The sequence below is a fragment of the Trachemys scripta genome, chromosome 7, assembly GCF_013100865.1.
Source record: "Trachemys scripta elegans isolate TJP31775 chromosome 7, CAS_Tse_1.0, whole genome shotgun sequence".
In the NCBI taxonomy this organism is placed as follows: Eukaryota; Metazoa; Chordata; order Testudines; family Emydidae; genus Trachemys; species Trachemys scripta.
This window is the reverse complement of record NC_048304.1, coordinates 54405424-54427488: the sequence shown is the minus strand read 5'-3', so window position 1 is coordinate 54427488 and position 22065 is coordinate 54405424. Positions and strand designations below refer to the sequence as shown.

The 22065-nt window shown below is 48.8% G+C and overlaps 2 protein-coding genes across 2 annotated transcripts in view; both read right to left on the bottom strand.

Annotated features, from left to right (window-relative positions):
* LOC117880531 (neurotrypsin-like) overlaps nt 1-4859 on the bottom strand; it is a 31835-nt gene extending 26976 nt beyond the window's left edge. Inside the window, exons 1-2 of the mRNA XM_034776799.1 lie at nt 3853-4859; nt 1379-1424 (exon numbers count right to left, since the gene is read on the bottom strand). Coding sequence (XP_034632690.1) covers nt 1379-1424; nt 3853-3924 — 118 coding nt within the window. The 5' untranslated portion in view covers nt 3925-4859. The remainder of the gene's footprint in view (nt 1-1378; nt 1425-3852) is intronic.
* Nucleotides 4860-14297: 9438 nt separating this feature from the next.
* CHCHD1 (coiled-coil-helix-coiled-coil-helix domain containing 1) lies at nt 14298-19772 on the bottom strand. The gene is made up of 3 exons (XM_034776692.1): nt 19571-19772; nt 17578-17696; nt 14298-14743 (listed from the first exon to the last, which is right to left on the bottom strand). The coding sequence occupies exons 1-3, from the start codon at nt 19707-19709 to the stop codon at nt 14630-14632; spliced, it is 372 nt and encodes a 123-aa protein (XP_034632583.1). The 5' UTR covers nt 19710-19772; the 3' UTR covers nt 14298-14629.
* Between the last annotated feature and the right edge of the window lie 2293 nt (nt 19773-22065).

Below are 22065 nucleotides of genomic sequence, written 5' to 3'. Positions count from 1 at the left end.
GGGGCTCGGGGGACGGGCCGGCGGTGCCGGGGGACGGGCTGGGGACCGGCGGTGCGGTGCTGGGGGTGCTCGGCCGGGGGCTGGGCCTGGGGCCAGCACCCCAGGGCCGGGGACAGCCTGGGCCGCGCCTCCTCCCCCCACACTCCCCCTTACCTGCTTCAGGCTTCCCTCGACTCAAATGTTCGCGTGAAGCAGGGGAGGGGGCGGAGACTTTGGGGAGGGGGCGGAGTTGGGGCGATGGCGGGGCTGGGGGCAGGGCCGGGGCCCCGTGGAGTGTCCTCCTTTGGGAGGCACAAAATATGGTAACCCTAGTTTGGGGGCTGGGTGGTGCAATGCATGGAACCCCAAGCTGGGGTCTAAGCTCCCTAAACCCCCCAAAAGGACTTGATTGAGGGGTTCTGGTTGTACCTACATGCTCTGCTTGGGACTGTGTTCCTGTCATCTAATAAACCTTCTGTTTTACTGGCTGGCTGAGAGTCACAGTGAATCTCAGGAAGAGAGGGGTGCAGGGTCCTGACTCCCCCACACTCCGTGACACTGCCAGCGCTGGACCGGCTGGAGGTGAGGGGGGAGCGGGCGGAGTCAGCGCTGGTGGGGGGAAGCCCAGCGCTGGGGCGGCAGGTGGTGCAGGTAGGGTGGGGTGGGAGGGAGAGCCCAGAGTTGGGACAGCAGGGGGTGCGGGTGGGGGGGGGAGAGCCCAGGGTTGGGGCGGCAGAGGGTGCATGTGGGTTGGAGGGGAGAGCCCAGGGTTGGGGCGGCAGGGGGTGGGGGGGAGAGCCCAGGGTTGGGGCAGGTGGCGGGGAGAGCCCGGGGCTGGCGTGGGGGCAGCCAAAATTTTTTTGCTTGGGGGCGGCAAAAAGCCTAGAGCCGGCCCTGGTGCCATTGACCTTGAAAACAACAGAGATGTTTGCAAGCCCAGCTGGAATGGGCTGTGGTGCAGTGTATATCAGCAGGTACCGATACACTGTGAAGAAAGCAATAAAAATGTCTAGAGAGAGTCACTTGGAAGACGATGTGTAGCCTGACTTGGATTCACTGACAAAGCCATGATGAGGGGTCGGTGAGACCTCAATATTTATTAAAATAGATTAAAGAAGGAGACAGTGTGAAAGAGACAAAGCGAGAGGAAAGGGAAAGAAAATGTGGGATGAAAGGAAAACTGCAGCAGTATTGGAGATGAAGAAAAAATGAGGCTGGAAATGTGAGGGAGGGAGAGAAACAGAAACCCAAGAGTGCAACAGAACAGAAAATGGCACAACGATGGGACGAGACAGAGGATGAGAGCAAGCCAACAGTTTACATTCTGTTCACAGTCTCAGGGCACTGCGGCAGTGAGGAATCTGACTGGGTGACTGAATTAATAACTTCTTGTTCTTACCTGCACTCTGCAAATGGTTTTGGCTGGGCTGCGATCCCAGGAGAGCCTGGGAAAGAAACACAGAGCAAAAGCAGAGAGATGATTATCCCTTGAAATAAACGTGGGCAAGTCATGAAAGCTGCTCAGTCTCTGGCTGCTCTGAGGAAACACACCCTAGTAACCACCTCTTCCCTGATTCCCCTATTACCCCTCTTAGAACCCAATCACAGCTCTGCCCACGAACAACAAAATGAATAATTTGTGGGCTGCAGAAGCTTACCCTTCATACAACAACCATGCCGCTAAAGGGCTGCTGCGCGTCATTTTCAGGCTTTTATCCAAGTACTCTGGGAGGCATGGGGAGCTGGAGCAAGCAGGAGAGGAAGGGACAAATAGGGGCCTGAGCAAAATGTAGAGGGTAAAAGGGGAGACTGAAAGAAATGGTAATACCCTCTAAAAATGTATTAGCAGTCCTTCCCTCTCTCCCTGCACGAGCATGGAAGAGCAACTTCCTATGGCAGTGATAGTGAACAGAAGAGAGGGCATCTACCTGATGAGGTGGTGCCCTCAGGAGTCAGTGTTCACACTCAGAGAGGACACCCACATACAAAACGATGAGTGTCTATAAGAGGGAACTCAACAGGGCCTTTAAGAAGTGCAATGATACCTCACACCACACTACACCAAACAGGGCCTGACATATTAGGAACAAGCACAAGGGATATGAAACAAAGCTCTGGGGTTTCTGTGGCTGCTGCCTAACTCCAGCTGCATACCGTGGTGTGAGCAGATGCTTTCTGGTGGTATCAACACCACTGCTGGCTGGGGGTGGGGAGATCTCCGCTCTGACGTGACCTGGTGCTTTCACAGGGTTTGCAGGCAGGTGTAAGCTCTTCCCAGACCAGTGGCAACAGAGTGAGGCAAAGAGACTGAAGTATTTCTGCTAGATCCTCACACTCCAGTTTATTTCTAAATAACCAGCAGCTTTTTACATGAGCAAGGATCACTGAGTTACAGAGTGGGGGCAAGTGTATCTTTAGAAGCCTAGCTATCGGGCAGTGCCGCCCAGAGGGTGGGGCAAGTGGGGCAATTTGCCCCAGGCCCCGGGCCCCATGGGGGCCCCCATAAGAATATAGTATTCTATAGTATTGCAACTTTTTTTTATGGAAGGGGCCCCCAAAATTGCTTTGCCCCAGGCCCCCTGAATCCTCTGGTCGGCCCTGCCATCGGGAGCTGTTCTCACTCTCTCTTTTTACTGGAGCTGCCATGGTTTCATCTCTCTCAGCTTCACCTCTCGTTCTGTAAAGAGGGGAGAGAACAATTTGTGATTGAAGCTAATTCTTTGGCTGTACTAAAGACTCTGGGCCACATCCATCTTTGGAGTAAATTGAGGCAATTCCCATTGGTTTTAACAGGGGTCAGGCCTGCTTATGCCAGAACTGAATCTGATCAGCAGGTGCTGTTGACAATGGGACAACATCAAGATCACCCCAGAAAAGCCAGACCTGAAATTCTAGACCAGAAATGTATCAATGACATTTTTGGAAATGTCAGATGGGATGGGGGGGGGGGGGGGATTTGTGGGTGGGGGGGGGTCAGTGTACGTGTGTGTGTGTAAACAGCAGTTAGATTTTTACACTCCATTGAGCAGGGAGCCTCTCTCTCTCTCTGTATCATACAGCACTGAGCCCACAAAATGGAGAGTAAACTAACAATACTTTGCACTTTTATAGCGACAGTCATGTGAAGATCTCAAAGCACTTTACAGAGATGGGAATGACTCTCCTCATTTCAGAGCCGGGCAAGCTGAGCCACAGGAGTCCTGTGCTTGTCCAAGCTCCCACAGCAAGACAGGTGACAGAACCAGAATCCATGTCTCCCAACTCCCTGCTCCCACAGGATGTGTATGCCCAGGCCAGTCTGCATGTGATAGGCTGGATTAATAATGGACCGTGTGGACAATTGATCCACCACAACTTGGAGACTGACCATGAAGGAAGGGACTGCAGTCCAGACCCATGGAGCAATGTGCTCCTCCCAAAGCCCTCTCACCAAAGACTGGTCCCCTTAGCAAGGTCAATCCCCCCACATTTTAGCACGAGTGCAAATACCCTGTCCTACATTCTTGGCACCAGGTCCATGTAGCTATACATTATCAGTCCACAACAGTAATAGCTGAGATCAATCTATCAGCAATGGGCAGAGACAAAGAGACCCTCCTGCTTTGGTCACTGCAGAGCTTGAGAAAACATGAGCCAAAGCAGCTGCACCCCATGCACCCTGCTCAGCTTCCTGTGGGTTGTTTTTTCTGATTATGCATTTACAGAGGCAAAAGAAGATAAATAGCCCTCCTTCCAGCATAAACCCTCTGGTCCAGGGACAGAAGATACCGGGGTGCTTCAGAGAGCATATTTGCTAAGTGGAATGTCCACTTGCACAGGATATTAAAAAGCCATGTGACATTATAGGGAGATATAAAATAAAAAATCTCCTACCTCCACACATCTGAGGCAGGGTAACAAACTCAGCAGCAGGGTCAGGCACCTGAGAGCTTTGGGAAGCTCCATTCTTCTTCCTGAACAAAGTGGGCAGAAGCTTCTTCAGGCTTCACATTCTCGCTGCTGCTGGGCTCAGCTGCCTCCTCCTCTCCCTCCTTCCCTTGTTCTATTTCCCAGGGAGCAGGGCTGGAGCAGCACAGCACTGGAAGGATCTGTACAGCACAACTCCGTCGTTTCGATGCAGGGAAGGGAAGGAAGGGAATGAAAGCTCACAGCAGCAGCTTGTGATTTTGCTTTCTTCTTTCTTCTATTTACTTGTTCTGGAGTGAGGGGAAGAGAATGTGTCCTGAGAATTTCTGATCCACCTTCAAAAACAGCAGGAGGCAAGTGCAGACGGGCAGGGTACAGCCTTCAGCCTTCCAGGCTGCTTCCACACCTCATCTCTCTCTGCCTCCTACCCTAGCTCTCTCCCCTCCCTCTTTCTTGCTGTCCCAGCCTCTTTTTTTGCTCTAGGTATGCATCTCTCTTTAGTGCAAGCCTACTTCTCTTCCCCTGCCTACCTTGCTGCCTAACCCAGCAGTTCTCTCCTCTCTTGACACTTCCCTCCTTTCCCCCACTGATTCTTCTCTCTTCCTCATCTCTCTCCTGCCTGCAAGGGACTGGTGGAACTGGGTGGAAGATTTGGAACTCCCAGCTAGAAAAATTCCAGCAATAAAACTGAAGGTGTGGGGGGAAATCCTTTGTGTGCTTGCATGAGATTATGTCTTGAAGAAACTGGACTTTATCCTCCAACCTCTGTCTTCTTGCTCAACCACCTGCAGCTCCCTGAGAACACCCTCTTCTCTGGGCTCTGAACCCAGGGAAATCAGAGACAGAGCATTTCAGGTTAAGACGTCTCCTAAGAGAACAGCATAGGTGACAGGGAACTCTCAGTGGATAACCCCCACCCCAATTCGAGGGTGTTCCCATTGCTGGTCTGCCAGATCCTGATCACCTCCAAGTAGGGTGACCAGACAGCAAATGTGAAAAATCGGGACGAGGGTGGGGAGTAATAGGAGCCTATATAAGAAAAAGACCCAAAAATCGGGGCTGTCCCTATAAAATCAGGACATCTGGTCACCCTACCTCCAAGGTTCATCTTTTCAGCCAAGCATTTCTTTAACCTTGGGCTAAGGCTGGAAAGTTGTTTCCACTTGGTGGGTGGGGGTGCTTAGTAGGGGATAAGACCCAAAGAGCAGCCTTAAGCCAGAAGCACTGGTGTCTAGCACTAAGTGTCAGCTGGCCTGACCAGCTCAATGTACCCCAACTCGCTACTGTTATCATCTGCATCTCGAAGATGTCAAGTAATAAAACTAACAGCTCATTGATGATTAATCTTCGTGTGTAACGTATGTACGGTCAACCCACAAATAATTACACAGAGCTGCTGGAATTATGATTAAAATGTGTTTAAACCAGGCATGTTGGGGGGAGTTAATAAAGAGGGTTTTTTCCAGACACAGGAATGCAGTTCTGCCTGATGGAATGGGTCTCCCATGTAAATGGAGCAAGGTGTGACCAAAGACAAGGAAACGCACATTGGCATGCCAAACTCAATTAAAAACTCTCTGATTATGTAAATTTGTTTTACGTTTTCTCTAAACCAGCCCAGTACTCTGACTGACTTGAAGAGATTGTTTGCTCCAGCCAAGCTCACAAGATGGTGTTTCTGGCTCTTTAAAGGAGCAGCAAACTAAATAACTTTGTTGAGCATTCCAGAAGAGGGCTGGACATTGCTGGAGCCAGTTTTAGGGAAATCTAGGACTACAGGAGGTGTTGGAGTCACTCTTCAAACAGTAACTGGACAGGGGAAGGCAGTGTAGGACCTGCATGTTTGCTGGCTCTTGGAGTCCGCAGCAGCACAGCATTGAAGGCATCCAGAGTTGCAGGGCAGGCGGTGACACAACCCCTCACTAGTCTGGGTGGAACCCCAAATTGTCACAGGGGTTGGCTGTTATTGCTGCCCACTATGGGCAGTGCTAGTCAATTTATTTATACACCCCTTAATGTTTATCATTAATAAATATAAGCAGAGGGCCTGCTTCCCTGTCCACTTCCCAGTTTCTGTTGAGTGGATCCATTTGACACAGTTCAGGAATTTTAAGTGTCTTTACACCTTCTATGTGCTGCTCTCAGCTCAATGCAATGGACATTCCCTATAACTGTACTTTTTTATTCTTCTTCAGGAATTAACTCTTTTGGGATTTTGCAGCATGGAAATGTGGAATTCACCTTAGAAAAGAGTTCGTCTTGCATCTCAAAAGGGGAAAGTCCACTAGTCCACTGGATAAGATTTCCAGGAGACCTTCAACACAAAAACATGGAACAGGCTGTTGAAGTCCCTCTTGACTGGATGCAAAGCCTCTTTCTCTCTCCCTGCTCGTTACCAGCAATCATTGATTCCAGTCTTGCTGGTTTGTCTCATCCACAATTGCTTATCAAATGCAATGCAATGCTGTTAGAAGATGGGAGGAGGGAGCAGTTGCTGTTGGGTGGATCCTACTGCAGTGTGCGCTGGGCATTGCTTGTCTGGCCAAGAATTGCAATCATTTAATTGGGAACAAATCTCTGAACTGACAGCACTAAGCAAGCAGACAGAGAGGCAGAAGGCAGACAAGAAGAGAGGCTGAAACCAGAGCCTCACCCTAGTGGGCTCTAGGGTGACCAGATGTCCCGATTTTATAGGGACAGTCCCGCTATTTGGGGCTTTTTCTTATATAGGCTCCTATTACCCCCCCCCCATCCCGTCCCGATTTTTCACACTTGCTGTTTGGTCATCCTAGTGGGCTCTGCCCCTAGCAGGGCCCTGCTACAGAAAGCAGCAGTGGCAGGGAGGGGAAGAGAAGAAAGGAATTTCAGCATGGGCGGCTGGTGAACCGGCCATTGGGGGAGGCTAACCCCCAGCCCGTCCCCTTCTGCCGGAGGCCCCGCCTCTCCCCTTTTGCCCCTTCCTCCCCCACAGGAGCCCAGAGCACCCCCACTGCAGCTGACACCCCTGCCCCAGCCGAGCTCCCCCAGCCCCAGAGTGCCATGCGATCAGGCATAGGGTTGCCAACATTCTAATTGCACAAAACCGAAACTCCCTGCCCCGCCCTTTCCCTGAGATCCCACCCTCCACTCACTACATTCCCTCTTCCTCAGTGGCTTGCTCTCCCCCACCCTCACTCACTTTCACTGGGCTGGCAGGGGGTTGAAGTGAGGGGGTGTGGGCTCCGGCTGGGGGTGCAGGCTCTGGAATGGGGCTGGGAATGAGAGGTTTGGGGTGCAGGAGAGGGTTCCAGGCTGGGGGTGGGGCTGAGGGATTTGGAATGTGAGAGAGAGCTGCGGGTTGGGGCAAGGGGTTAGGGTGTGGGAGGGAGTACAGGTTCTGGGGTGGGGCCGGGAATGAGGGATTTGGAGTGCAGGAGGGGGCTGTGGGTTGAGGCAGCGGGTTGGGGTGCAGAGGGGTGAGGGCTCCGGCTGGGGGTACAGGCTCTGGGGTGGGGCTGGGGATGAGGGCTTTGGGGTGCAGGAGGGGGCTCCGGGTTTGGGGGGTCTCAGGGCTGGGGAGGGGGTTGGGACTCAGGGTTGGGGTGTGGGCTTACCTCGGGCGGCTCCTGGTAAGTGGGGCTAAGGCAGGCTCCCTAACTGTCCTGACTCCACGCTGCGCCCCGGTAACGGCCAACAGGTCCGGCTCCTAGGTGGGGGGAGGTGGGGACCTGGAGGTTCCACGTGCTGCTCTCACCCGCAGGCACCACCACCTAGCTCCCATTGGCTGCAGTTCCCGGCCAATGGGAGTGTGGAGCCAGTGCTCAGGGCGGAGGCAGTGCCCAGAGCCAGACCTGATGGCCGCTTCCGGGGTGCAGCGCAGTGCCAGGACAGGAAGGGACTAGCCTGACTTCGACCTGCAGCACCGCCGACTGGACTTTGAATGGCCCGGTCGGCGGTGCTGACCAGAGCCACCAGGGTCCCTTTTCGACTGGACATTCCAGTCAAAAACCAGACGCCTGGTAACCCTAGCCGGGCAGCGCGGCTGCAGAGCCTCCAGCCCCAGATCACTAGGTGGGTGGCGCCGCCCCAGCCAGCCTGGGCCATGGAAGAGGGGGTCTGGGGGCAGAGTGTGGGCGGGGCCACGCCTGGCTATTTGGGGAAGTTCAGCCTCCCCCGGCCTACAATACTCACTGCCCATGGATTTCAGAGTTCTAGGGCTGCTTTTATTAATGCAAGCTGAGGGGAGGAGTGTGCTCAAACTGAGCGAGTAAAACGGCAACTCAGCCCTTGGGGGCACTCCACTTGATACCGGTTGCCAACTAGACATGGAGTCATTGATCAGTTCCTGTTGAGCCCAACGATCTAGAGACAATGAGACACTTGAACTTGCAGCATGTGCCTCTTGCAATGGACTGTTATCAGGGCTACAATTTCACTCTTGTTGAGACCTGACACTATTTTAATTTGGCAACTGCATCAAGGAAACAAACATGTGGTAGCAAATGAAACTGACTTTGGCCATTGGAAGCCTTTGGGTTTTGCCCATCTGCCCTTTCCCTACCCACCAGAACACACCATTTTGTACTCTGCTGCTGTCCAAGTGAGATCAGGGATGTCCATACAGGAAAGTTTTACCAGTTGTACCTGAGTAATTACAGTGGTATCATTAAACCACTATAGTATTTCAGGATTACTCCCCCTGTGGACACCTTTATTTCAGATAAGAGTGGCTTTTTCAGCTTGGTTGTCCAAAATGACAAACTAAACTGAAAAGGGCCATTTTATACTAAAATAAGTGTCCAAATGGGAGGAGAGGGGGCTATACAAGTTAAAGTCCTCACCTTACTTTATAACTTTCCCGTGTAGACAAGACCTAACTAGGTGAAAATCACCTCAGTCCAGTGTGTATCTGTAGAGAAATCCCACCCCCTTTGATTAAAGCACATCCCTTGGTCCCTTTGTGGGACAAACCTTTCAGCCATAGCCAGCAGACTAGAATCCCTCCAGAGCCAACCTACCCATGCTGCTCCTATATGATCTGCACTGACCCCTCTGAGCAAGGAAAAGCTTTCCCTTCCCCTGCAGTGCTATTGGCCTGAGGAGCTGATCCTGGTCTCCTCCATAGTAGTGGCAAGCAGTAACCATAGCACTGATGAACTGCCCCCACACTGCACATTGCTCTGCCCCCACAGAGACAGAGTTATCCTTCCCTTTGACCTATTTGTGGGCACTGAATGAGCACAGCTCAGGATTAAGGTCTTCCCCTTAGAGGTGCAACATCCCTGTGATGGGTTTCCCCTGGGGTGCCACTTGGAATTGGGGTACCACTGAGCCCGCCTGTCCCACCAGCTGGGCTCCCTTCACATTGTATTGCTGAGGCAAATCAGCCAAGCCCTCAGGCTTTACCAGCACACAAACAGGTAGGAACATGCCTAGCTGCAGTTTCACACAGATGCTGAGATCAGCTCTGCATGAGAAAGCTCACCTAAGGAATTGCCCAGCACTCAAGTGCATACCCCCTCTGGAATGTAAACCCAAAATTATATTATCTTGTGAGGCACAGATAACTATGTAGCGTAAGCTCATTGAAATTCGTCCCCTTCCTCAATGTGAAGGGAGATTGATTTAGTTGGGGATTGGTCCTGCTTTGAGCAGGGATGACCTCCTTAAGTCCCTTCCAACCCTGATATTCTATGATTCTAAGATATGCACAGCCTTTTGTCCCCCCTCCCCATTATGAATTCCACAAATTGGTTTTAGAGAAAACAAAAACACGTTTATTAACTACAAAAGATAGATTTTGAGTGAGTATAAGGGATAGCAAATAGATCAAAGCAGATTACCTAGCAAATGAAACAAAACACACAAGCTAAGCTTAATATTCTAAAGAAACTGGTTATAACTAGCAAATTCTCACCCTAAAATGTTGTTTTAGGCAGATTGCAGAGGTTCTTGAAGGCAAACTGCTCTTGCTTGCAGCTTAAAACTCCAGGTATTTCTTTCACAGACAAGACACCCTCCAGCCTAGGTTCAATCCTTTCTTCCCCAGTTCAGTCTTAGGCAGTCATCTTGGGCAGGCAGACAATGAAGAAGGAACCATGATTATGTCATTCCCCTGCCTTAAATAGATTTTACATATGGCAGGAATCCTTTGTCTTACAGTGTGATTCCCACCTCCCACCCCCGTCAGTGGAAAAGTACTAATTTTATCATGGAGTCCAGTATCAGGAGACATGATCACATGGCCCTGCAGCCATAACTCAGTCTATTTACAGCATATACAGGAAGGCTTTCCAGGAAGGTGGGAGATTAGGTCTTTGCAGATGCTATCATTTTTCCTGATGGCCCTTTCCAGCCAGCAATCTAGACTGATTGTATTCTGTCTCATGGGCATTCACCAGGTGTAAACACATTTGTAATAGGTGCATAGACCTAACTTCAGATACCAAAATGATACATGCATACAAATGATGATCATATTCAGTAAATCATAACCTTTCCAATGATATCTCACACAACCCATCTTGCATAAAATACATCTTAGATATGCTATAATCACATTATAACTATTTCTCTGAAGAATATGGGGCATAGTGTCAATCTCAATCCCCCTTTGTGAAGAAGGAGGGAGGTGGAATTGCTTTCTGCTGCTGCCGTAGTGTCAAATCCTGTTCATATGGAAGTCAACGGCAAGACTCCTCCTGAATTCATTGCCTCAAGCTTTGGGACTTAGGCTGTCTATACTGGTAATTGAATGACAAAACTTTTGTCTTTCAGAGGTGTTTCCCCTCCCCCCCAAAATACAAAAGTTTTGCCATGACAAGTGCCAGTGTGAATAGCGCGTTGTCGTCAGGAGCACTCTCCTGCTGACAACTCAAATGCTGGTCTTTGGGGGTGGAAGTTTTATGTCGGCAGGAGAGCAGACAAACAGCGGCTACACTGCATGACTTTTAGCAACACAGCTGTAGCAACAAAAGCTGGGTAGTGTAGACATAGCCTTAGTCCCTCATCCTTGTGGGCTCAGCACAGAGAACATCATTTGTTTAAAGATCAGGAAGTGTCACTGACTTCATATCCTTGAGAGGCAATCTTTTACTTCCTCAGTAATGTGGAGGTCACACACCCTAACACAGGAGCTGTACACCCCCGCTCCCCAACCTCCTCATCTATGTGCTTGTAACTAATCGAGCCAGTTAATCCAGATCAGCTTTGCTGCCTGAACCATAACTGTAGTGCAGTGGATTTCCCTGTGACTGTTGTTTGGGTGGGTGGATAGCAGGGAGAGAAGAGAATGTTTAGCAGCCAAAGAGTCAAGTTACTCTCTTCCTTCTAAGACTCTAGTGACATGAATGTGCGGTGGGGATGTCAAGGGATATCCCCTCCCACAAGAAAGAGGTTGAAGCACGAAGGTATTAAAATAAATCTGAATAATCACACCTATTATTTAGCAAGTCCACACTATATCAATACAGACCCCGTTGGCACGGTGCCCAGAAGTCAGTGAGCCTACAAGTTACAGGCATTACCTTAGGCCTTTTTTTTTTTTTTTTTTTTTTTTAATATTACTCACACCCATCAAAGGTAGAATGGGTGCAAGAAGAAAGTTACCGCATGCCTTCATGTCTGTGTACTCCTCAGGAATTCTGAATGATTTCCTGCCTCCTATGAGATCACTGTTTGTGTTCAGGGAAGTAAAGAGATACACCTCTTGCCTCCTCCATACACCTTATATGATAAAATGATAAGAGGAATTTAAGAGCGCAATCATGCCCGGAGCTGGTGATAGCCAGGCTGTAAGGTGAGTAGAAGAAACAGGGAGAATAAGATCAAGGAATTCCAACAGGTTTGCTTAAATCCTATAAATCTTACTTAGAGAGGGAAAAACAGATAAGTAAACTTTCATTTAATTATCACTTTCCCCACTTCCCTACTATGAAGGTGAGGCACTCTTGAGAAAGTCTGTGGTGCTACATGGAGCAGCAGAATCTAACACGTACATCCAGCTTCCATGATCCAGCAATATCACCATGTACATCATCCAGCAGTGCTCCCACAGAACTCATTAAGAGGAGATAATCATCCTCTGCACAGTTGCACACAGTAAGCATCCCAGGGACTTTTTCTGTTAGTGAGCAAGTAAATGTCTCAACACCCCAGACACTCTGCTTAATTACAAGTGTAATAGTCAGATAGAGGGTGATCACAGCAGCTATAACTGCCCAGGACACAGTCAGCATCAACACTTAATGATCACAGCATCAAATCCAGAGCCAAGTGAACTGTCAAAAGTAGTTTTTAAACAAATAACAAGTATTGTAATGCCTAAGTGCATTAATGGAAAAGAAAAAAAAAAAAAAAAAAAAAAAAAAAACAGAGCACATTCCATACTTTAGCAACTGTAAGATCCAAGTGTGGCATACTATGGCTATGGTAAAGATATAGCAGAGATTGAAATGATCAGAGAAGGCAACTACATCAGTGACAAGCACTGCATATTTACTAATGCAACTGTAAAATCAGGGATTAGTTAGCATGGAACATACAGTTAAAGTCACTTGAATGAATTATTTGAGATGAAGGGTGAAGGAAAAAAAACAAAAAACAAAACAAAACACTGATGAGTTCCCTCTTTTTCACCCTATCCTGTAATAAAAGGCTATTTGTTGATGTTCATATCAGATACATTTAGAACAAGATACTTGTCTCTCCACCTGAGTAATGGGCATGAGGCTGTGCTCAATACTAAAGGTTTTAGAGTACAGAATAGACAGACCAGTCAGGGGGAGAGGTGATCTGAGAATTCACAGCCTCTTTGCTCTCAGCTTAGTGCACATTCTATTTAACCAAAGGGTATTTGACAAGTCTCTCATCCACAGAACATCATCTGGCTTGGCAGTGTTGTGGGCCAAGGAGACCAACCCTGAAATGCAGAATGCACCACAAAATCCAGGCCAGGTGAGAGATGTGCCCTTATACACAGAACTTCCTCCCTGAACCAACAGGTAGGGACATCATCCTCTTTCTCTTTCAGATTCCTCTTCAAGACCCATGATGCCAACAAGTAATGTCTGCCATCTTATACTGGCTAGGCTGTGGGACAATCCAATGCAACCACTGATCATGAATTTATAGTTAAGAGAAAACCACAATTTGGAACTATCAGACTGAACAAAAATTCTCCAGTGGGAAGGGCACCAGACTGGGAATTGGGGACCTTGTTTCAATTCCTCACTCTGTCCTGCTGTGTCATCTTTGATAAGTCACTTTGCCATTCTGTTCCTGCTTCCTCTCTCACTACTTGTTTTGTCCTGTCCACGTGGAGTGTAAGCTGATTGGGGCAGGGTCTGTCTGTAAATAAAGTGTATAGCACAACAGGGACCTGATCTTGGTTGGGGCCTCTAGGTACTACTGTAATACAAGTAACAGCAGAAACAAATTTAGGTAACATTATCTTATTACTGGTTTCAGAGTAGCAGCCGTGTTAGTCTGTATCCGCATTATCTTATTACTGTTACATCTGTGCTATGCCCCCTCCCTCTTTCTATTGTCCACTAAGGCCATGTCTATACATGCAGTGCTGCAGCGACCCAGTTGTATCAATACAGCTGCGTGACTGCAGCGCGTCTGGTGAAGACACTTTATGTTGACGGAAGAAAGCTCTCTCATTGGCATAAAAAAAACCCACCTCTGTGAGCGGCAGAAGCTATGTCGGTGGGAGAAGCTCTCCCGTCGCCATAGTGCTGTGAACGAGCACTTATGTCGATGTAACTTATGTCGCTCAGGGGAGTGGTTTATTCACACCCCTGAGTGACATAAATTATGTCAACTATAATAAGCTATCCAGGCCAGGTCTTCTTGTGTGAAGTTACCATACGACAGCTAAGAAGAACAGAGCATGGCAAACCCTTTGTTTTTCTCCCCTGAAAAGCAGGTGGTCTAAACTAGAAGTGCCTTGGTGGAAGTCACATTTGATATCTTCCCCACCAATATATTCTGTGGTAAAAAGGGGGAAGGGATAGCTCAGTGGTTTGAGCATTGGCCTGCTAAACCCAGGGTTGTGGTTCAATCCTTGAGGGGGCCATTGAGGGATCTGCGAAAAAAAAAAAAATCTGTCTGGGGAGTGGTCCTGCTTTGAGCAGGGGGTTGGACTAGATGACCTCCTGAGGTCCCTTCCAACCCGGATATTCTATGAAAAAAGGATGCTACTCTGGGAGTTGGTCCTGGATTTGTGTCATTCTTCATAGATTAATGGAAGGTCCAAAATTGTCAAGGGCTAAGAGAAGAAAGATTAATAGACATCTGGTGAAGCACACCTTTACCATTCTCATCAATTGTAAGTTAACTCAATTTTGGGTCACAAACCAGCAACTCAAGTCAGGCAGGAGGCTTGCTGTAGAGTCTGCATGTACTAACACACACAAGCACTGTTCACATCCTAGTTGTGAAAACAATTAATTTATTTCATTCCTTAGAAGACTTTATTTCACAATGAAGCAAGACTCAAGACCACATTATGGGTGATTGAGTAACCCTTAGCAAACATCCATCCTGTCATCACAAAACCCTGTGACCCCATAGAACAATCTCAGCTAATGGAGAAAGTGACCCACCCCCAAAGAAATGTTCAAGTCAAGAACCCCCGAGGAATGCTGACAGCCCACTATCAGCCCCAAATGCTCGCTGATCACTACTTTTAACTCCTTCTCTAAAGATGATACCAGCTTTAGCTACTGGTCTCCAGTTACTTGGGAAAGCAAGTCTTCCTTTAAAAATCATCTGTGATATTAGGGAACCTTCTCAACAGTTTGTTCACTGTCTTTGGAGATAAATTTCCCATCTGGCCCAGGGACTCCTGTTTAAGTCTTTCCTTGTGCTCCACCTGAAACACAAAGAATTAGCCTCCTTTATTTGCTGAAGTGATTCATACACATACCCCAGCCACACTTCTAATGATACAGTCATTTCAAAAGCATACCATCTGCCCACTGAGTGAGAGTTATGGTACCAATTGCCTGGATAATCCTAAGGATTGCTTTCAGAAGCCAGTGACTGCTGTCTATTTGAAATGCAGCAGTAGTTGAAGTTGTGTTGGTCCCAAGATATTAGAGAGACAAGGTGGGTGAGGTAATAGCTTTTATTGGACCAACTTCTGTTCGTGAGAGAGACAAAACTTTCAAGCCACACAGAACTCTTCTTCAGATGTGGGAAAAGTACTCTGAGCATCACAGCTAAATGCAAGATGGATCAGACTATTTAGTGTATGTAGCTAGCATATAATCTAAGAGACCATTCAAGGTTGATTCAATGATCAACACCCCCCCACAATGCACCTTGTAAGATCCATGGATCCTGCACATGCCAATCACAACATGTGGTGTACCTCATCCAGTGCACTAAATGCCCCAAATAAGAACTACGTGGGTGAAACCAGACAATCACTACGCTCTTGAATGAAGTCACACAGGAAAATGATAAAAAACAAAAGCACCCCATCACCTGTGAAGCAATCACTCTATATCTGGCCTATCAGCCCTCACCCTCAAAGGAAGCACAACACTTTCAAAAGACGAGCCTGGGAGCTTAAATTCATAATTGCTAGACACTAAAAATCAGCCTTAAGAGACACACTGGATTTATGGTTTACAACAGCAGTTGTCAAACTTTAGCAACCTGAGGACCCCCATTTTGATTTAAAAAATTTCAGGTGCCCCCAAGCCCCCAGCTCAGCCCCAGACCCCACCCCTACTCCACCCCTTCCCCCAAGGCCCCACCCCTTCCCCACCTCTTTCTACCCCCTCCCCATTCCCTTCCAGCATCTCCTGCATGCCAGGGAACAGTGTGCAGGAGGCACTGAGAGGGAGGGGGAAGTTGAGGGAGAGAGGGGGAAGAGTTAAACAGCGGGGGGCCTGCAGACCCCCTGGAGTAGCCTCCCAGACCCCAGTTTGAGAAACGCTGGTTTACAATCTGTAACCCACTAACCCCCCTTTTAATCCTATGACTGCAGAGGAGTTAATGGACCACTCTACTTGAATGGTTCCTCAGAATATGTGCTAATTACTTATGCTAAACAATCTGTTCCATCTTGCATTTAGCTGTGCTGCTGAGAGTACCTTTTCCACACCTGAAGAGGAGCTCTGTGTGGCTTGAAAGCTTCTCTCTCTCCCCAACAGAAGTTGGTCAAATAAAAGATTACCTCACCCACCTTGTTTCTCATTTGAAATTATGAAGTTAAAGAGCACTGTCAACTTAAGAAAAATCCCAAACAGCTTTCAATATTTTAGTTTACTACTGTTATAAGTAACTTCTAGGTTTACTGAAACAGTACCAGTGTGGGAGTTAAAAATATTGTTCTCTATTTTTCAATTTGTTTACTTTGGAATCTGACATGCTTCATATCTAGTCAGTTTCCTGTTTATGCAAATCTTTTACACAGTAGAGTAGAATGACTTAAAGGCAAGTAGAACAGGAGTACTTGTGGCACCTTAAAGGCAAGTGTAGTACATAAAAATAGTTTTAGGAGGGTTTTTTTAATACTGACTAGATTTCAAATTTAATGTGTTCCTTTAAGTAAGAACACAGTCTTACTATGTCTATGCTTTACTTTACTATTTTTGGATCCTCCACTTTCTCCAGATTTCTCAGTTTTCACCTCCATGGGGTCCTCATCACCCTGTGAAGTACGTTTTGGCTTCTTCCCCATGACCACAAGGATGGCTCTATAAGACTTCTGAATTTTCATTACCATTTTCAGTACCAGAAGGTTTGGATTTCCATTGCTCTCCAGTGACAGATTAAGACCACCTATCCTACCACTACACATGAAAGTGAATGTTTCTGAAGCCCAGGGTCAGATTGAGCAGGTACTGTCTGGTACACTGTACTAACACCAGCTCCAGTATTTCTGAAGTAACTGAACTTTTTTTTTTTTTTAAATAAAATTTCTAATCTTTATAGTTGAAAAAAGCCCCAAAACAACATAACAAACCTTATAATCTTCCATCATAGTTTAACTGTGTCTGAAGACAGTTTGGGCATAATGGTTTTAATAGACAAAACTGCCTTATGCATCCCAGTGAGTTGTTTACTATGAAGACAGTCAAGCAGAAAAAATCCAGCTATTCTGGGATTCGTGGGCAGAGCTTGGAGTCCAGTTCCACTGCCTTCTCAATCTGCCCCCTGTGTTGCACAGACATTCACGCATCTTTAGGAACCAACATTAACTCGCAAGTTTAAAAAGCAGATTAATTAGTCTGCAGCTCACTCTATTAGGGCTAATGGCAGGCCCAGAACTAATAGCACAGATTACTGTACATCACTTGCACCAAGACTTTTACACCCCTCATTCAAAACTATCTCTTGGTGCAGAGGGGAAAAATGTTTTCTACATCTCCACTACTGTAGAGTCCATAGTTATCAGACTATAACTGACATCAAAACCCCCTTTTATATTTTACTCAATATCTGTTTAGTTTGAAAGTGCACCTGCTGTACTCATCAAAGGTTGGTAAACACGTAACTACTCACATCCAAATGCTCTCTAACAAACAAGAAGCAATGCGTGTCTTATCTAATGTGGATCATCTCCCTCCCCCAGATCAGTACACTACAAATTAAATTGCACAGTGAGTGTCCTTGGCACTATTACGAGACTAATTGAAGGCGGCTTCCTCCCTCCCGCCACTAATTTAGGACAACCAAAGAGACTTTAATTACATCTGTCTTTGCCACACAGTCATAGAATGTCTGGATTTCCTTGGCACAAGCTGAATCGTTGAACTCATTCTGCTTCCAGCAAGCCATCAGTAATGATATCTCTGTAGTACACGTTGCCTCTGGAAGGAAGAAATACTGCAGTAAAAAAATCTCAGTTACTCAGGAATATTTCACATTAACAGCCTCTGTGTTGCATAACTCCCAGGAGAGAGGGATAAAACAGGTAGGTGGAGAGAGGGGCAGAGGGGAAGAAAAAAAAAAAAAAAAAAACACAGGAGAGAAGAAATCTCAGCATCACTTTGCTCACAGCAAGATGCTATGCATCCCTTTCAGTCCAAGGATCTGAGCCATTTCAGTTATCTGATATCCAATCAGTCTTAATGACGTCGACCATTTACATAGTGTTTTGTGCATAACATACTTTACAAACACACATCACTTCTGGATACCCCAGAAGCCACCTGAAATTAGGGCCATGATTTGCGGAAGTAACAGTTTGGCCTTCAGCCTTTTGCTATCCATCCAAAGGGGGTTCTTACCAAGTTTCAAAGACACTTTTCTTATGCATATTTTATAAACATTGAGTGAGCACCCTATGGGTATTTAATGATCCAAGTGTGGAATTTGCTCCCTCTGACTGTTAGTCCTAGGCCAGGTCACAGTGCAAAGTGTTTCAATCAATCATTTGTTTTATGTAGGTCTCTCCATACGGCAGACTGGATGATGGGTGTGGGATGGCTATTATCATTTTTCCTTGCAGACCAGAAAGGTTGATATACAGGCAACAAAAATGATTAGGGGTCTGGAGCACATGACTTATGAGGAGAGGCTGAGGGAACTGGGATTGTTTAGTCTGCAGAAGAGAAGAATGAGGGGGGATTTGATAGCTGCTTTCAACTACCTGAAAGGGGGTTCCAAAGAGGATGGATCTAGACTGTTCTCAGTGGTAGCCGATGCCAGAACAAGGAGTAATGGTCTCAAGTTGCAGTGGGGGAGGTTTAGGTTGGATATTAGGAAAAACTTTTTCACTAGGAGGGTGGTGAAGCACTGGAATGGATTACCTAGGGAGGTGGTGGAATCTCCTTCCTTGGAGGTTTTTAAGGTCAGGCTTGACAAAGCCCTGGCTGGGATGATTTAGTTGGGAATTGGTCCTGCTTTGAGCAGGGGGTTGGACTAGATAACCTCCTGAGATCCCTTCCAACCCTGATATTCTAGGATTCTATATGTAATGAACACAGCAGCTGGCACATAAGTAAATCCATTTGTTCATGACTGAATACCAGTGATATCATAGAAGAAACAGCACATAATAATTTAAATTACTTCTCTTTACATAAGAGCATTTCAGAACATAAGATACTAGATCATTCTTATGGAGCCCCAGCATGTATCCAGCCCTAAATAAATTCTTCATATAAAAGTACCCCCTATTCTCTCCCCAGAGGCAGCTACACTGCACCAGCAGCAACCTCTTTAGTCTAAAGGGGGTTTCAGAAAGATTAAAAGTGATCAGCCACTGGAAGAGGGAGCATCACCACCCAAACTGGTGTTTAACCACATTTTCATGCTGGCGACTCCTTCTTCAAAGCCAAACATTTTCAGTCACCTTACATTAAAAATGTTTGTTATAGTAAATGTATCAACAACAAGCCTCTCTCCCTTGTGTGTGTGTGCAGGCACGCACGCTTGGAACAGCTCACAGACAATACTCCGTGCCCCCCGCCTGCATCCACAGATTCCAGGTCAGGAGGGAGCCCTGTGAGCACCTAACCTAGCCGGGCCCCAGGCTGGGTGACACAGGCCAAAGAAACGGCCCACAAGAATTCCTGGGGCAGACGCCCGGTCTCCAGCCTGCCAGGGATGGGGACCCCGCCCCGGGGCCTGTTCCGGAGGAGCGAGGTTTGCGTTGCGTTGGATTGTAAGCCACTGCTCGGTGCCTCCCGCCCCCGGGGTGGGCAGCCGGACACCTGGGTCCCGCCGGCCCCGCACTCACCTCCCAGGCGCAGACGGCGGTTCGCCACCTGGTTGGCCAGCACCAGGGGGCGGGCGGGGCGCACGGCGGGAGCCCGCCGCTGCTGCTGCCTCCCGGCGGCCAAGCGCCTGAGCCAGGCCGGGTACACGGGCGCCACCATGACCCTCGCGACGGTCCGTAAAGTGAGAGAGGCCCAGTCCCACGTGACCCCCGTTCCGACTCGCGAGAAGTGACAGACTCAGCTCCACGCCCATCCCTGCCACAGGGCTGCCGGGCCTCGCTCCGCCCCCTCAGCGCTCCGCAGCGCCCCTGCCTGCGGCCTCGCGGGGTCCCGCAACGTGCATCCCTGACCCCGCCACTCCCCGCAGCCCTGCCTCGTGCATCCCGCCTGTGTACCCCCTGCCTGCATCCACCCCCGCAGCAGTCCTGCCATGCCCCACCACGTGCATCCCTCCTCTGTGCCCCCACCTGCATCCTTCCACCCCCCACAGCCCTGCTGTGTCTGTGTCCCCCACCTGCATCTCCCACCCCGCCGCAGTCCTGCTGTGACCCGGCACATGTATCCATCCCATCTCTGTGCTCCCTGCCTGCACCCCCTACCCCTGCTGTGCCCCACCTCATGCATCCCTCCTCTGTGCCCCCCGCCTGCCTCCCCCACAGCCCTGCTGTGTTCCATCAAATGCATCCCACAGCGTTTCTGTGCCCTGCCACGTGCATCCCTCCTCCGTGCCCCCCACTTGCATCCCCCAAAGCCCTCCCAGGCCCTGCCACATCCCTCCTCCATGTCCCCCACTTGCATTCCCCACCCCCACAGCCCTGCAATGTCCTGCCACATGCATCCTACCTCCATGCCCCCTCCTGCATCCTCATGGAGCAACCCCCATCCCCATTTCCATGCCCTTTGCCTGCATCCCCCATCTCCCACAGCCCTTCTGTGCCCTGCCACCCCATAGCCCCCTTCGTTTTCCCTACCTGCACACCCACCCCCTACAGCCCTGCTGTGGCCTGCCATCCTGCAACCCTCCTCTTTGTCACTCCTCATCTGCCTCCCCCTTCCTTGCTGCCTTGTTGTGATCCCACCTCCTCCACCCCCATGTCAGATGGTAACAGAAAGCCCACTATGTGCAAAGATTGGCACACAGCAAGGTCACAGAAAACCTCCCCCCACACCTCTACTGTTTCATGGAGACTGCATCAACCGGCATCATGCCTAGGGCTGCAACAATGCCACACCAAGTCTTCCTGCATTGAAAAACCCCATCATGTTCTATTGCTAATCCTGCTGCACAGCTACATCCCTTCAGACCCCACCAGGTAGTAGTACAGCTGCAGTGATGTCATGTCAAACTCACCATGTGTCCAGGCTGTGGCAGTACCCTGCAGAGCCACATTAATATCTCACCACATTTACGCTGCTTCCATGAGGAAGTTCCATGGGAACTTGTAGTGCATGAATAGAGGAGGTTGGAGTGTGTGAGCCAGCCCTTGAAGCTATGATATTACACGTGCAGTTGTGAAGAACATGGCTGCAGTGGTCAGTAAACTGAATTGATACTCTAGCTAACCACTGAAGTTACACCAAAAATGGATTCAGTCCAGGACATGTCTGTCCCTCTCTCTCTCCCATCCCTCCTCCACAACCTTAAGTACATACAAGATAAGTAACTGCATGGTGCATGTTTGGGGAAGCATGATAATAGCTTTGGAAATTCACATCCTATCTCACCTCCTACAGCAGACCCAAGGAATGGCTAACTAGAAGCATTTGTGCTTCAACTGGTGCTAGGGTAACCAGACAGCAAATGTGAAAAATCGTGACAGAGAGTGTGGGGGGTAGGGTGACCAGATGTCCCGATTTTATAGGGACAGTCCCGATTTTTGGGTCTTTTTCTTATATAGGCTCCTATTACCCCCCACCCCCTGTCCTGATTTTTCACATTTGCTGTCTGGTCACCCTAGTGGGGGGTAATAGGAGCCTATATAAGAAAAAGACCCAAAAATCAGGACTGTCCCTATAAAATCAGGACATCTGGTCACCCTAACTGGTGCAAAACAGTGCTCTTTCAAATGATTCAGTTGTTCAGGGCAAACAAGGCCTTAACGATGCATTCCCATGATTAGGGTTACCATACGTCCAGTTTTTCCTGGACATGTCCAGCTTTTTGGTAATCAAACCCCTGTCCGGGGGGAATTTCAGAAAAGCTGAACATGTCCGGGAAAAATACTCCCTGGCTTACCAGGGCACTTCCCCTCCCGGGCTCCGGGGGCGCAGGGTCCAGAGGCATGGGGGCTGCCTGAAGCCGGTAGCGCTCGGGCAGCTCGGCGCTTACAGAGCCCAGGAGTTCAGGGAGCACAGACACCGCCGGAGCCCGGGAGGGGACGTACCTGGCAGGGGCGCAGGGTCCGGAGGCATGGGGGCTGCCCGAAGCTCGAGCGCTACCGGCTTCATGGTTTTCTGGGCAGCCCCCAGACCCTGCACCCCCAGCTGGGCGCTTCCCCTCCCGGGCTCCAGCTGC

Coding starts and splice junctions, on each gene's coding strand:
- CHCHD1 (XM_034776692.1), bottom strand. CDS start 19,709: ATGGTGGCGCCCGTGTACCCGGCCTGGCTCAGGCGCTTGGCCGCCGGG. Junction 17,697..19,570: donor CCGCCGTCTGCGCCTGGGAG/GTGAGTGCGGGG, acceptor TCTTCCTTCCAG/AGGCAACGTGTACTACAGAG. Junction 14,744..17,577: donor ACTGTGTGGCAAAGACAGAT/GTAATTAAAGTC, acceptor TTTGTGTTTCAG/GTGGAGCACAAGGAAAGACT.